The sequence below is a fragment of the Bombus pascuorum genome, chromosome 4 (genome assembly GCF_905332965.1).
Source record: "Bombus pascuorum chromosome 4, iyBomPasc1.1, whole genome shotgun sequence".
Taxonomy (NCBI): Eukaryota; Metazoa; Arthropoda; class Insecta; order Hymenoptera; family Apidae; genus Bombus; species Bombus pascuorum.
This window is the reverse complement of record NC_083491.1, coordinates 18,134,573-18,150,935: the sequence shown is the minus strand read 5'-3', so window position 1 is coordinate 18,150,935 and position 16,363 is coordinate 18,134,573. Positions and strand designations below refer to the sequence as shown.

At 36.3% G+C, this 16,363-nt stretch overlaps 1 protein-coding gene and 1 long non-coding RNA gene across 27 annotated transcripts in view; one reads left to right on the top strand and one right to left on the bottom strand.

The window, feature by feature from the left end:
* LOC132906180 (myosin heavy chain, muscle) overlaps positions 1–16,363 on the top strand; it is a 41,010-nt gene that overhangs the window by 9,073 nt on the left and 15,574 nt on the right. For 4 of the 26 annotated variants that reach the window (XM_060958103.1, XM_060958126.1, XM_060958114.1 and 1 more), the window contains exons 9-14: positions 4,190–4,327; positions 4,763–5,032; positions 7,925–8,095; positions 12,556–12,735; positions 12,933–13,351; positions 14,841–14,961. In XM_060958103.1, coding sequence (XP_060814086.1) covers positions 4,190–4,327; positions 4,763–5,032; positions 7,925–8,095; positions 12,556–12,735; positions 12,933–13,351; positions 14,841–14,961 — 1,299 coding nt within the window. Of the gene's footprint in view, positions 1–458; positions 563–2,341; positions 2,446–4,189; positions 4,328–4,762; positions 5,033–5,914; positions 6,086–7,924; positions 8,096–9,648; positions 9,820–11,135; positions 11,307–12,555; positions 12,736–12,932; positions 13,352–13,821; positions 13,935–14,840; positions 14,962–15,811; positions 15,930–16,363 lie in introns of all 26 variants that reach the window. The other 22 variants (XM_060958106.1, XM_060958110.1, XM_060958123.1 and 19 more) reach the window with 17 other exon arrangements.
* Positions 10,425–11,203, bottom strand: LOC132906182 (uncharacterized). Its single transcript, XR_009657947.1, has 2 exons — positions 11,090–11,203; positions 10,425–10,989 (listed from the first exon to the last, which is right to left on the bottom strand). It is a non-coding gene; the product is annotated as an uncharacterized LOC132906182 (long non-coding RNA).

Genomic DNA, 16,363 nt, shown 5'->3' with positions numbered 1-16,363 from the left:
ATTACTTATTAATAAAAATTAATATTAGAATCGAGATTTCCTAAATTGTCTTAATTGACCGTAAAAACGGAAATAGAACGAAAGCTATGTATCATTGAAAATCGTTTCGTTTTAGTAGATTTCTCCTCGTAAGTACTTGTTACGCGTGGAATATACTACTGTACGTGTATGTATATAAATAACATATACATACTACGTGACATCTGTATATACGAAGAGACAATTTAGGAAATAAGCTCCCCGAAACAACTGCTATAGGGCAAGTTGTTCGAGTTAACAATTCCAGACGACTTACTGGGCGATTATTTTTTTGACAAAATCGTTCTCTTACGATACGAGTTTATGTATAAACCAGCCCTTGTAGATGCATTTCGAAGGAAAGCCACCAGGAAACATGGCACCCTCACTTGTAGTTAATACCTGCATGTTTGTTTCTGTTCTTTTTTGGTCACCTATAGAAATGTTGCTGCTGTCCAACAACATCCATGACTACTACTTTGTCTCACAAGGGAAGACGACTATTCCTGGCCTCGATGATGGCGAGGAACTATTAATCACCGATGTAAGTGCTTCCCTTTGACCGGTCAAGCACTCTTCTTCGCGATGTTCAAGATCGAAAAGTTCACGTTACACGAAGCTATAAAACAGCATAGACATTGTACATTTGCAACTATCGATTGATCTTAAAATTAACCTTTAATTTTTTTAAGGGATGCAAATAGAATATGCTTTGATAATTATCCAAAGCATACAGGTACAGGTTTTAAGATATTTTGTGTTCTTCTTTTCTTTCTGTTTTTCTAAATTCAAAGAATAATCTAAAGGAGAGAACTAATGCTTAAAAAATTGCATTAGTAGGTATTTTATAGCTAAAACGTGAATAGTTTCATCTTGAAAATTGCCACTAAATTCCTCCCTATATGTACTACTTTATATACTACCTTACTAGCAATCTATTTTTTCTACAGAAGCGAAACAACTCATCAAGCTTCGTGTTATCGTCTTTGGTTTCCGTAATAATTTAGTATATGTGATGAGATTTATCACTGTTTGTCGTATATTCTTGCTCTCTTTCTGTCTCTATCTCTTTCTCTGTCTGTTTCTTTCAGCTCATCATTTCTTATTAAAATGTAACTAATTCATATTCTTTTTAACAGCACATATAATAATATTACCGGCAAGAACGGCAACAACAGAAGAATATCGTTTTTGCTTTTAATTTTCTTATTTCTATGTTCTGTTTTGTTTCTCTCTCTCTCTTTCTCTCTCTCTCTCTCTTTATCGTTGTTCCTATATTTTTGTTTCTTCTTTCTTCTCTCTATTGCTCTTCTTCTTTCAGCCTATCGCAAATCATTTGGCACACGTTCTCATTCTTTTTCTATCCTTTCTCTCTCTCTCTTTCTATCTCTCTCTCATGCGCATCTTGCAATTGCTCATGATATATATTTTGTTGGTCAAATCGTACAGTAACAATTAAAAGGTAGAAAAAAATGTGTAGCTTTGAAAGATTAAAAAGAGAAATTGCACAATCGAGAGCGATTGCAAGCAGTAGTGTCAACGATACAACGCTCATAAAGCAGGCAGCTTGAAAATTGTACAAAATAATGCAGAATTAACCCTGCTGAGCAACCGGATCGGGGACTATTGGTACATTAGCCAGGGTAAGACCAGAATTCCGGGAGTCAACGACGCCGCGGACATGGAAGAGACGGACGTAAGTCCAACCCCACGGTGTCTAAAAGATCTTGGCGAACTTTTCGAATCGCTTTGCCAAAATATTATTGTTTGAACTTTTCGAATCGCGAAAAAGGAATGCTTCCTTCGAATTAAAAGTGGTAGTAATAAACGAGGCAAGGTGACGGAAAAGTTGGGCCGAGGTTTTTATCACCCCCTCGCGCCCCGCCTGCGAAAGCTTCCTGCCGCCGCAATCGGGGTGCGGGGAGATTGGGGGAGGAATACTTTCATTCGAAACATTTCCACTCGAGGTAAAGCGAAAACCAGCCCCCAGGGTCCACCCGCTCCCCGATCAGCATCTTTCTTTCTTATTGCGCCAACACTTTTTCGCACATCCGCAACAAAACCCGAAACAACTACCAGAGATAGCAACCGTGGTCTTCGTTGATCAACCAATTCTTCCTTAATCTATCGAGAAGAAATTATCTAAGAAATTATTCAATCGTCGAACGAGAATAGCGTCCAATGCAAAACTCTAATCTTTCTAATCGTTAAAGGAGATCAAATTGAAAGATTTTTCGAATCATTTAGGATTTACTAATGTCGAATAATTTCAAACCAAAGGCCAGTTATATCATGATTTATTTGTTTTCAAACTGCTTCGCAGACATGTGTCTTTTATCCAACAACATATACGACTATGTCAACGTGTCTCAAGGAAAAATCACAATCCCCAACGTCGACGACGGTGAAGAATGTACTTTGACGGACGTAAGTCCCGAAGAAATGGATTCGTCAATCCATACTTTTTTCTCTACCTTTTCTCTGTGTACTTCCGTGTACAGTCTTTTATATTTCCATGTGTAGTATATACCTTCTTTTTAAATCTTTCTCTTTGTCATATCTATAAAATCGATAAATAGTAACGAATAAATGATTCATTTGATTCGAACGAAATCTATGAAATCTCAGAAAATTATCGCAATTTTCTAGATTCCACGCCTTGTTAAACATAATATTCGCGTTAATGCGCTTTTTATCTTTCCGTAGATGTTCAACATTTCGATATTTCGAGCGAAAAATCGGTAAAATTTCAATTTTTAAGTTATAATTTTAAAACATGGAGAAAAAAGGAAAGACAAGCTAGAACTTTTCGTTACTATTCGCAATTGAGATTCTATGTATATAAAAATTGATCCCGAACTATCCAATTGCCTTTTACCTATTCTCTAAGAGTTTACGAATCTAATTTTGAACCCGGACGTACATACGTATGTATGTATATTGTACATACGTGCGAAATGTTACTATCGAAATGGATCGTCAGCCCCCCCCCCCCTTAACCCTTTCGAGACGATATTTTAAACTATTTCGACGAAATATCGTCTAGGTTTTGCGGAAACGCGAAAATCTACTGTGTATCAATTGTATTTAAACCGTCCTTCCAAATATCGTTACATCGATAAAAGAGAATTTCTTTAGTAGTTTATTCGGTTGTAACCCTGATAGATTTAACAAATCCACCATTTGCCTTGTTCTTGGTTTTTCCTAACAATTGAGACGGCCTCGAGATGGAAATTCTCGACGGTTGGAGAAATGTCGATGACACAGGGTGCCTCAGAGCAGCGTTCGTTTGCAGCTTCAGTCACGGAATAAACCCGAAGTCGGAATGGGTAATATAGCGGAATATAGCTAATCCGAATGAATCGAATCTCTTCAGAAATTTTCTCCAAAAAATGTTTACCAGAGAATCGAGCGTCGATCCATCCTTTTTCGTTCGACGAGAGAGTCGATTCGCGACTTTGTAAACTAAGCGATGGAAACTGAAAGGAATACGCATCGATTCTCCTTCGCCAATTTCTTCCATCGTTTTCTCTCTCGTCTATAATTTAGATTTTATCTTTTTACATTGATTTTCTCGAATTTTTATTCGATATGATTTTTCTTCAATATATATATACATTTTTTTTGTATTCGGGCTTTTTTAACGAAAGAGCAAGCTTCGACAAAAAACATGACTATATAATACAAGCTCTGCTTTCGCTTTTTCATTTTTTCGACGTAAATCAGCTTAGTTTTTATGGCTAAATTTTCATCGGCTTTGCAGCAAAAATCTGGCTTACGGCACGAAAATATTATTGTACGAAGGGACTATCGAAGGATTTTCCAAGAATTTCTGTTACGAAATTTGATTTCGGTAGTCTCTTTGAAAGAAATATCTGCTACTATATCTGCCATTATCCTTGTGTGATCCTATTAACGATAACCTTGTATTTTTTCCAATGTGAATATTTTGTCATCGTATCAGAAGTATCTTGTTAGATATATTTGTTACCCGTAAAGAGCTTTTATTAATTATTAGCTTTATTAATTATACGTATACCATCTTTGCGGGAAATTTGCGTATACAAAACACATGCATAGTGAAAAGTATCGTAAAAGCTTTTGTCGTATTTTGTAACTTCTGGTACGACATTGCGTGCGATGATATCTAATTATTATTTTCCAATAATAGCAAGCTTTCGATGTATTGGGCTTCACTCAAGAAGAAAAGAACGACATTTACAAGATCACCGCTGCTGTCATGCACATGGGTGGTATGAAGTTCAAGCAAAGAGGTCGCGAAGAACAAGCCGAAGCCGACGGAACCGAGGTATTTATCCTTCTTAATATTCTAATTAATTTATCCTACTAATAATTTCGACACAAAAGTGCATCGGCTACTTATTAATCTCTAGATAATTATCTCTTCGATGTAGTACCATCCCCTCACCGAGGTTTCGCCTATGGAATTTTTCGTCGATCTTTCCATTTTTACGATTAGAAACGAAAACATCGAACTTTGCATCAATTTCATTTACATTTATAGGATTAGAAATAGAAATAGAAATAGAAATATCAAAGTTTGCCGTAAAGAAAAAGTCAATAACGCTAATCACGAATGTTAAATACAGTAGATTCCGTGATACTATGCAGATGTAATTTCGATAAAGTTAACGCGATTAATAACGTACTATTATATTCTGTACTGTTTTTTTTTTTTTTTTTTTACTGGTAATCACAAACTAAATGTTGTTTCATCCGACAGGAAGGTGAACGTGTCGCCAAACTGCTTGGTTGCGACTGTGCCGATCTTTACAAAAACTTGTTGAAACCAAGAATTAAGGTCGGTAACGAGTTCGTAACACAAGGTCGTAACAAGGATCAAGTAGCATATTCGGTGGGTGCCATGTCGAAGGCCATGTTCGACAGGCTGTTTAAGTGGTTGGTCAAAAAATGTAACGAAACCCTGGACACGCAACAAAAGAGGCAACATTTCATCGGTGTACTGGATATCGCCGGTTTTGAAATCTTCGACGTAAGTTTTCTTAAATACCACACGCATAATACATATATACACTATCGAGAACAAATAATTCACATTGGCGATTTTTTATCAAGCAAGATCATTCCATGGTTACTAGATCTTATTTCTCAGCTACGATATTCCATTTATAATAAGATGGTAGAGGAACTTCAAATTGAAATAGAAATACATGGACGTACGTATACGTATGTATAATAATACACTTATGTATAAACATATACTCGTACGAAAAATATCGAAATACCTATAGATACGATTGTTTTTTTTTTTTTTATTTTATTTTGATTATTTTACAATTTGTCCTTATGGACATTTGGTAAAGTGTTATATGTTATTGGTAAAGAAAAAAAAAAATAAAATAAAAATAAATATAGCATGTGGGTGGCTACCCCCAGCGGGGTGCCAGCTTCGTTTTTTCTAAGTTATATCTTTTATGTGATACGATTGTATCGTAGAGAAAGGCAATTTTCTACTTACGTTTAAAAATCGCCAATGTAACTTACAAATAATACTAGAAACAAGAAACACAAACAGATTACTTCTATATATTATATTTTTAGCAACGTATCGTGAATACACGTTGACAGCGAGTAACTTACAAATTTAATCGATCAGGTTGCCCGTTGTACAACGTGCTAGAAAAACACGATTATTATTTGAAAAATCAGAGTTACGATAGGTAGTATAACTACAAATATTTAATGATAAAGTATCGTACTACACGAATTTGTACACACTTGCCAAACAAAAGATATTACTTTTTAAAGGGAAGGAAAACTCAAGATGCTCTTTCAGGATCATTCGAATATTAGTTTGCGTTAGCTTTCAAGTCTGTTGATTCCCAAATATCGTACGTTTGATTTCATTTCTTAGTATAATGGTTTCGAGCAACTGTGTATCAACTTCACCAATGAGAAACTGCAACAATTCTTCAATCATCACATGTTTGTCCTTGAGCAAGAGGAATATAAGAAAGAGGGTATCGTCTGGCAATTCATTGACTTCGGAATGGACTTGGCTGCCTGTATCGAGCTGATCGAGAAGGTAGCCTCCGAGCGTGAAACTCATAGATCTCCATTTTTGTTACGACGTCTTTTGTAGATTGTTTCCTTTGTGTTACGTCGTTCCACCTGATTTAGTTTAGACAAAATATTCCACTATGCGATAGTTTGTCTCATTAGGAGATTCGCCCTTCACCTTAGTTAGAGTTTCCTAACTCGGACTTGTCATCCAGTTTACGAAACTCGAATGTTATATCCTCGATTGGAGTTTGCATCGAGTATGCATATTTTTGTCTAGATGAATCGTTGAATGTTTACAAACATATTTTGTTTATGATCGTATTTCAATACTTGTTTTTTCCAACTTATTTTTTGGTAGCCCTTGACATGGAACCTGTTTTATACTTGTGAAATATTTGACAATGTTTCCCCGAATGAATTTGTGAATTTATACCCGATCCTTTTTGTCTTTTTTACTTTGAGTAGATCCTATTTTCGTATATGTATTCCCATACTTCTATATGTATGGCATCTTGAAAAGACGGTTTTCTGGTATTGCATTGAAATCTCTTCTTCTATTACGTTTGTCGAATAATTGAAATCTTTACTTTTATATCCTCTGATCGTTTTTCAAAAAAACGCACGTTCAAAGAAAGTTTCTAAACTTTTCGTTGAAACGAGTGTTTATGCATAGAACGTGGTTGTCCCTTTGGTTCCTATTTACTTGTATACATACGTACACTACATCGTCGTCGATACATGGATCATCTTATAATTGGCATCATTTTCTTTTCTTCTGAAACGGTAAAAACAGTGGACTTCACAACAGTGGACTACGTAGAATGTAATTGACGATTAACGTTAACGTTACTGTAGTTAGTATTAACCTTATTATTGAAAATACATACGATACGTGTTCAACTGTCCATCGAGGAACAGGACGGTGAAAAAGCATTCGTCTGAAAAAGCGACTGAAAGTGGTGGTTTGTTGTCAATTGTTGCATAGGAAGTAGACTAATATGTTGGACGATTAGTTCGGTGAAAGTGTAAAAGTAGATGGAGATGTTTACAAAGAATGTGTATTGAAACACATATCTACGTACCAGACGATAGTACAACAAGTATTACGCTTTCCTCTAATATACATGTATAGTAGTGTTTTACAAAGCCTTTCTGTATAAATTCAAATATTTGCAAAATAACAAATTCCACGAAACGTGACCAAGTTTCTTTTGTCGAATATATTTCATCGTCTAAGCGAATCGGTTTTCTATTCGATCTATAACGTTAAAGCTATTAGACTTAACGAGTTTTTTTATTTAATCAACGAGTTTTTTCGAATACAGATACACATATTTGAATTTATCAGATAAACTTCTATCTTTCCTGTAAATAACAACATTCACGATTTGTGAATAATTTTCTATAAACTGGAGAATTTATCCTTCAGAGAAAGTGTTTACGATACCTGTTATATCGATATACGATAATAGGTCGCATATGAGACAATCGACAATTAACATTTTTCACGGTATATTGCGACGAGTATGTTGTCGATTATCGGGGAGAATTTCACGGAATAAACTGATATTTAATGCGTATGTAACAACACGAAAAGACAATGACAATTAAGATTAAAAGTATAACGATATCGGAAATTTTTGCAAGCAACGTTGAAAAATTTGTCGATTGACTTATAAAAACGTTGATTAATAACCGGACCTCGTGTCATTGACGAGATTTACCAAAAATGAGGATAAAGTATGTACATGTATGTCCTCTAGTGTATGAGATATACTCGAAAAGAAAGAAAAACAAAGAAAAAGCGATACAGGTGTAGTACATATTGACGAAAAAGCATGCCTGATTGTTGCTCGAACAGTTCAACAGCTTCGAGCAGCTCTGCATCAACTTCACCAATGAGAAGCTTCAACAGTTCTTCAATCACCACATGTTCGTCCTCGAACAAGAAGAATATACGAAGGAGGGCATTCAGTGGGAATTCATAGACTTTGGCATGGATCTCCTCGCGTGTATTGAATTGATCGAGAAGGTACAAAAAGACAAATGAATCGATCGAATGGCAACGGACCAAACGACGGATCCAGCCATAGAGAACAATAAAATATAAAGAGAAAAAAAGAATGCAGCCTAAGGATCCACACATAAAGACCAGTTGGATCTTTAATAAACGCACAACTTAACGCTTATTACCGGCAAACTGCAATAGTGATCGTCCACTGTTTTCATGAGTTGACCGCAAATGTTATTTATGATCTTTTTTCCATTTTGTATTGTCCTTTTTTTGAATCGTGTGGTTTCGCGTTCCAGTGAAATGCAAGCAATTTTTCATCTCGCTTAGGCATTTTATACCACTGTTTATTATCATTTACCCAACTCCTATAACTTTATCACGAATCATTAATCAAATTTGTCCTCTTTTTAAACTAGAATAGCGTCCATCGTATACTTTTATTACACTATATATTATACGTATATTTACAAGGCATCGAAGAATAATTATCACTACGATCGTTTCATTTCATTTTTATATCCATTTCGAAATTTCTCAACAGTTTCTTTTGAAATCTATATTCGAGCCTATTGCATATGACATTTAGATCATTTTCATTATCATACATGGATTTACAAGATTTCATATTTTCCATTTCTATAGGATATTACAATTATTTCCGGCAAATTGTGATACAGCTTTATATATTTTATAATATATATATTATACACATTTCACATGGTTCCTAGATATCTTAGTTGCTCACATTTTCATTACCCTCTACTTATTCTCAGTTCAGATATTCTCCCAAACACTTTACTTCGATATTTCATTATTTCGTATCTATATTCTATACATTTTTATACTTTCACATAAACGCAGTAAAGCAATCGTGTAATTAAGCACACATGTCTTAGTACGAATAAGAATACTCTTTTCATGCAAGGAGTTTAAAATTTATCTATTTATTTGTGTGAACTTCACAGTTTGGAACTTTAGAACATGTGCAATTTTAGCAATGGTTTTCTAAAATATCAAGCGAGTTGATTTCTTACTTTTTATTGTAGCTCCTGCTTGAAATACACGTATACCAAATATACGTCGACAAATACATTATCGTCGGTCTTTGCAGCTTCTTGATTTAATATTAATCCAATAAAACATAAGAATACGAATAAGAGGAAATTCATTAAAGGTTCAAAAAACTATTTGGTTTGCAACTATTTTACGACACTCGCTCCCTCTTGATTACCGTGATTTTTTCGTAATTTCAACGGTCGAAAGCGTAATTTTCGAATCATCGTCTTTCTTTATTGTACATTGATAAAACGTAGAAGAATTTTTACAGTATAGAAATAATCAGAAGCTACAAAGATCAAAAATAAATAAATCACTCAAAATTAATCGTAAACGATTGGTCTTACTCTACTGATTGTGTTCTTTTGTTCCTCTTTGTTTTCTGCTCTCTCTCTCTCTCTCTCGGTCTCTTTCTATCTCTTTCTCTCCCCTTCCTTATATCACCTTTGATCCTTCCTGATTCGCCACGCTGTGTCACGCACTACGCTCGTTGCGTTATAACAACGACACGACAGTTCAACGGCTTTGAGCAGCTCTGCATCAACTTCACCAACGAGAAACTGCAACAATTCTTCAACCATCATATGTTCGTACTTGAACAAGAGGAGTACAAGAAAGAAGGCATCGAATGGGTGTTTATTGACTTCGGCATGGATTTGGCCGCTTGTATCGAACTGATAGAGAAGGTATTCCCGCAATTTTCTCAGAAAGATAAAAGCAAAACAGCAAAGCAAAGCAAAACAGACTGACAAACAGACGGAGAAAACAAGAAATTGAAGAAACGGCCAACGGCCTGATCGATGGAAACGATCATCGATGTTTGTCGAGAGCTTTTGACCAAAAATATGATTAGAACCTGTTTGATTGGTCGTCGATATTCTGATGGTAGATCAGCTCGCATTTTCTTCACGCTTATCTATTCTTATCATAGTTTTGGATATTTCTTTTGTTGCCATTTTTTTTTTCGCTGTCACCGAAAACAAAGGTATTCGATACATCTACCTTGTTCTTCTTCGTTTCTCTATACCTTGCTTTCCCTTGTCTCTTTTATTTGTGTTTGTTCATCCCTGCAATGGCAACGGCAGTTGCAACACTGTCCGTTTTCAATTCGTTCCTCCCGATACTCATTAAAATTATCTGCTGTGAACAACAAAATTAACAGAGTACGGTTCATGATCGTTATTTTTCCAAATTAAAGTGCATATACAGTTTCGACAAATGCAATTTGCGAAATAAGTTTGATGTAGATGCCAATGAGAAAATAAAAAAAAAGGAAAGAAGAAGGAGAATATACTTAAAAAAATGTAGACAATCTTTGTTTATTGGCGAAGAATCTCGTACATGGTATATTTATTATTTAAAAAGTGAAATTCGAACCGGGTTCCGATATACGTAATTATAATAATACGTCATGTGCCTCTCTCGAATGAAAACCTTGTCATCGACCGTTATAATTATCGCGATCGATGTCTTATCATACTTCAATCGATCTATTTAAACATAGCCTTTAACCTTTAGAAGTACAGTTTATCGATATACGATCGATAAACTTTTATGTCCTTGTGTCATTCGTATACGTGAATTAATGTTACGTCATATTTTCGAACATTTAGCACCTCCCTGATCCTTCGTAGGTCTGCTTCGAATCTAACGACTCGTTCGATCGATCCGATTAAAAGCACCAATTTAACAAGCAATAACGGATAAAATCAAGATAAAATCAAGATCGATGAAAGTGAAAATATTAGTTGTGTCGAAGTAGACCAACGGGAAACGGGAGAATTTTTTCCTTATGAAAAAACATAACGTGTAACTTATGTCGTGCTTAAGCGATATCCCCGTTATGCGTCCTGTTCCTATAAAAAGATAAAGAAAGATTCGATAAGGAATCTCCCTCCATTGACGATTCGCAAAGTATTTATTGCGTAAGCAGCATTAATGACAGCTGTCTTTTACCTCTGTTTTCTGTTCCGTTGCTTTTCCCCTCCTTGGTCTCGAGCAGTACAACAGCTTTGAGCAACTCTGTATCAACTTCACCAACGAAAAGCTTCAACAATTCTTCAATCACCATATGTTCATTCTGGAACAAGAAGAATACAAACGTGAAGGAATTGAGTGGACTTTCATTGACTTTGGCATGGATCTACAACAAACGATCGATCTGATCGAGAAGGTATTGTTGCATCGTCGCATGGAACGAGCGGGAACGAGAGGCGACAGCTTCAAACATTCGATAGCGAGTCGCTGCAAAAGAAAATATAATTGCGAAGAGAATAGCTTACAACAAAACAGAAATATATCATCAGCATGCGAGTGCGATCATACGCTATTATAGTCTGCATTTTCCCATTACACTAACTTTTTTCATAGATTCGTGATGTCGTATATCTTTTGCATACATGTGCGTCAGGTGTTGATAGTCAAGCTGCTCGGATTCACGACGACAACGAAATCAAACCAAATTCATTTCGGTTTGAAAATTTCTCCTAGTTTCCTCGTTTCATCGTTTCGTTTGCATGCTTATCGTAAAAATATCACGAAAGACATACAAAATATTATTATTAAACATTACAAAGATTCCGTAGAATACTTTAATAGCTATTATACGCTGTCTCTTGTATAAGAAAAACTTGAGAAATTCGAATGAAATTTTATTTTGAGTTTAGTACGGTCTTGCGAGAATCAACCGAATATAAAGGTAGGAGAACTAGGACAAACAGCCAAACGATAACCGTCTTGTTTGATGCTTCTACGCTTTCCTTGTTTTTTGTGGTACCAGCATGCGCATGTGTTTATTTGCGTTTGTGTACTTTTATCGATGAGTAAAAAGAAGGTTGTGCAGCAACGATATGAAATTGACTCATCGACGACGAATGATTCGATGGGAAAATTCCTGCATGCCCGTTAATTTCCATCGTATTATTCTATTCGAACTTTAATCTACGTTACCCGTTACAGAAACTTGTTTGCCAAGTATCTGTAAGGGCGATTTTAGATTCAAAGAGGAAAGAAAAGCAATGTACTTGCGAACATCGCCCACTATCGAATAATTTTATTACTGAAATAATAATCGGGAGTAACGTTTACTTATCGCTAAATAAAGCAGTCGATTAGTTTGTGGTGAAATTATAGTTTTTAGAACGAAACAAAGTTAATTTTTAATTATCGTCAAAAATACCAGAATGGAACTTTCTACGTGTACCTGTGCGTAGGAAAGTTAAGGATTAAAGTAATAGAATTAAAAAGACGTAGTTATATAAAACATCACTGTTAATTGTCATTTGTAGGAACATCAATGAGAACAACTTTAAAGTTTCTGATCGATTCGTTTTGGCTCGTTTGAATGAAGAAGGAAGCGTTACTCTCGACAATTCTATTGAGATAGTGTAAAAACTAACTCGAATGATCACATTTGAATATAGCCTATGGGTATCCTCTCCATTCTTGAAGAAGAATCTATGTTCCCGAAAGCCACTGACAAGACCTTCGAGGAGAAATTGAACAACAATCACCTTGGCAAGAGTCCTAACTTCTTGAAGCCTAAACCGCCGAAACCAGGCCAGCAAGCAGCTCACTTTGCTATCGGCCATTATGCCGGAAATGTACGTTACTTCTCCATTTGTATCGGAAAGCTTTATTTATTTTTCTTTTCTTTTCAAACTAACGCAAACTCTTTCTTTCTCTCTTTCTCGTCTAGAAAATTGTTGCTAAAACGTTTTACGATTAAACTACCAGAGAGGAATATGTATTTAGTTATTAAGTAATAGGATCGAACGCTATAGAAGCATTTGAACAACAGGTACCATATAACATCACGGGTTGGCTGGAAAAGAACAAGGACCCGTTGAACGACACTGTTGTGGATCAGTTCAAGAAATCCAGTAATAAACTGCTGATCGAAATCTTCGCTGACCATCCTGGACAGTCTGGCGATGCTGGTGGCGGCGGCGGTGCTAAAGGTGGACGTGGTAAGAAGGGCGGTGGTTTCTCAACGGTATCATCGTCCTATAGGGAACAATTGAACAACCTGATGACTACTCTGAGAGCTACCCAACCACACTTCGTCCGTTGTATCATCCCCAACGAAATGAAGCAGCCGGGTGTCATAGATTCTCATCTCGTCATGCATCAGTTGACTTGTAATGGTGTACTTGAAGGCATCCGTATTTGCCGTAAAGGATTCCCCAACAGAATGGTCTATCCTGACTTCAAACTACGGTAAGAATGTGCATTCTTTTATTACACACGAACAATTTTTTCACTTAATATTCTCTCGCTTCAAGATCGACGATAGCCATAAAAATGTCACTTCGTTTATTACATGCGGGATAAAAAATACGTCGAAACATCTCGAATCGGAAGGAGGAAATATATTTTTTTACAATAGAGCGTTCATACTTTCGAAATATGTAAATGCAATCAGGTAGGAATAGTAACGCGAGTTATACCAATACGTAAAAGCATCGATCGTGATAACGTCGCTAAACATCGATTACACCTTGAAGCTTTTGTTTTATATTACGTACTTTAAGTTCGAGCTGGAATTTATTATGAAATTTATCGAGTAATCTTTTTGACGAAGATAAGACGAACGACGTTGACCGAAACCAAAGTAGATCGAGAATTAGAAACGTTCGAATATGAATAATATCATTATAAAATGATTCTTTTATGTTGTGATCGTACAGTTACATGATCTTAGCGCCGGCCGCGATGGCCTCTGAGGCGGATCCAAAGAAAGCCGCTCAGAAATGTTTCGATGAAATTGGCCTTGATCCGGAAAACTACAGAATTGGTCATACTAAGGCTAGTTGCAAATCCCCGAATAAACTGATCTTTTTCTTGGGTTTGATTCCCTTTTTTTGTCCATCGTAGAATATCGTCGTATTGTCCGAACAAAATTTTAAACTTTTGAAACTTGTCCTCGTAGTAGAGAGAAGGATACTGTCTTGAAACTTCTCGGATTTTTCTCCATAACGATAATATTCAACATTTTCGATTGGATTGTTCGACGCGACAAACGTCAAGTTGTATGTATATCGTAGTATTTCACGATATTTTCTTTGTGTAATTTTACCGTAGCTGTGTACGTTATTATTTTCCATCGGTTCACTTTAATTCGAACTTAATTTTATTTTCATTTGGGGTTAGGTGGTTGGTTGATCGGTTCGCATTTATTCTTTTTATTCGTTCAACTTTTACTTAGGTTTCTATGGATAATCAAAATTGACCGAGCGTTTTCAGGAGTATCCGACTCTTCGTTGAATGAACCCTGGTGTCGTGGTAAAAATGCGTGGTCCGTATTAAACACGTGTATCTTAGACAGCCCCGCCCCTTGGTATTAAATCTCTGCACGAACCATATATAGTTGAAGATACCCTGTACGTCTATTAGCGACCATGCCCATTATGTAAACTGCCCTACCCCCTAAGTAGTTAAAAACTTAAATATCATTGGCTGGTTACAAATACGGTCGATTTATCTGTATCTGACCCTTAGTAGGTCTCACGTGACCCCTAGAAAATGAAAAACGTGGAAAGAAGTGGAACAAACGCGGAGTGAATCTCCGTTACGTTTACCGATTCGAATATGATCCGACGCAATACGTACGGACACAGATCGTTTAATCGTGAACGTTCTAGCGATCCTGTATACTAATAACAACCCATCACCTTTTTTTCTTGGCTTGCGACCCTATTACCATTAGGTACAAGATTCTGGCACCACAAGCAGTCACGAAGTTGGGTGCTGACCCGAAGAAGGCTGCAGAGGCGATTTTGGAGGCATCCGGCCTCGACCCCGATCAATACCGTCTTGGACACACCAAGGCATGTTTCCTTTCGCGGTCACGGCCTGCTCGTTAAGCACGCTAATGTCGATTATATTTATTACGCATAACGAGCTTTTTCTTCTTCTTTCTCTTCTTCTTTTTAACGTGTAATTCCTCGAACTCGACCGGATCTTTTTCATCGTTGAAAAAATCAACGCAGAAATTCAAATTTTTGAAATATGTAAAATTATTCTGTGTACGTATATAGAGAACGGTGAAGCGATACTTTTCAACTTAACGCTTCGCCGCGCTATCTGTATCGATTGATCGAACGAAAGAATTATTTCGCAGGAATTACAGTTCTAGCATTTATAATAATCGATGCTGCCTAGCGTAAACGCAAGTGCAAACGTGTTTAACCGAAGAGGACTTGAAAATATATGCGAAGGTTGCCTAAAAAATCGTAATTCCCTTGCAACGTTACGGATTTTTAAAACAGAAGTTGGAAAATTTGTATCGGTTTTGGTTAGATTTCGATGGTAAATCATAGATATTCGATGAAACAGAGAGAAACGGAACGAACGTGTGATTCGCACAACTTCTATTTTAGAATCGAACGTGGCAAATCCGTAGAACCATGTACATATACGATCAATTACACTGTAATTAGAGTACAGATTACAGGACAGATCCCATACGTCTTCCGAGTTCCAGTTTAGAAATATTTAGAGATACGTATAATACCTTATATGAGATCAACTGTAAGACAGATCTCACGTTATCCTAGACAATCCCATTATTAGTACTCTAACAATTAGATTATCTACAAACGTTTAACCATGTGTGATCATTTTTATTTGTTGTGCCGTACCCCAACCATACCACAACCATAAAACGAACCACCGCAGATACAAAATTCTGTGCGCCAATGCCATCAAAGAACCATGCGACCCTCAAAAGGCGACCCAGCTGATTTTGGAAGCGATCAATCTGGAGCCCGAACTATATCGCATGGGTCTCACCAAGGTATTAGACGCCTTTGGTCTGTTACTTCGATTATCATATCTGCAACATGGAATGCTTTTCCTTCACGACAGCCAACCTTTAATTCTTATGCTTTTCGACATTTTTGGGAACACGCGTATATATAGCATATTTATGTAAATTCATGCGCTTTTTACGAATATGACTAAAGAAATTGAATCTATATGGCGATTCGTTTTATCCTTCGAACGTTATACAGGATGGGACTACAATCGTACTACAACCGGGCAAGGAGCGATCCTACGTGAAAATATAAGTCAAAAATATATTAAAATATATTACGACGATTCGTTTTTGAGAAGGTCGAGTTTAAAAATTTGCCAAGGATACTTTGACTTGGCGAGATACCGACATGTATCATACATCGTATGAGTAAACAACCCACAGAAGGTTATGATACATGTGAAACAATTTTA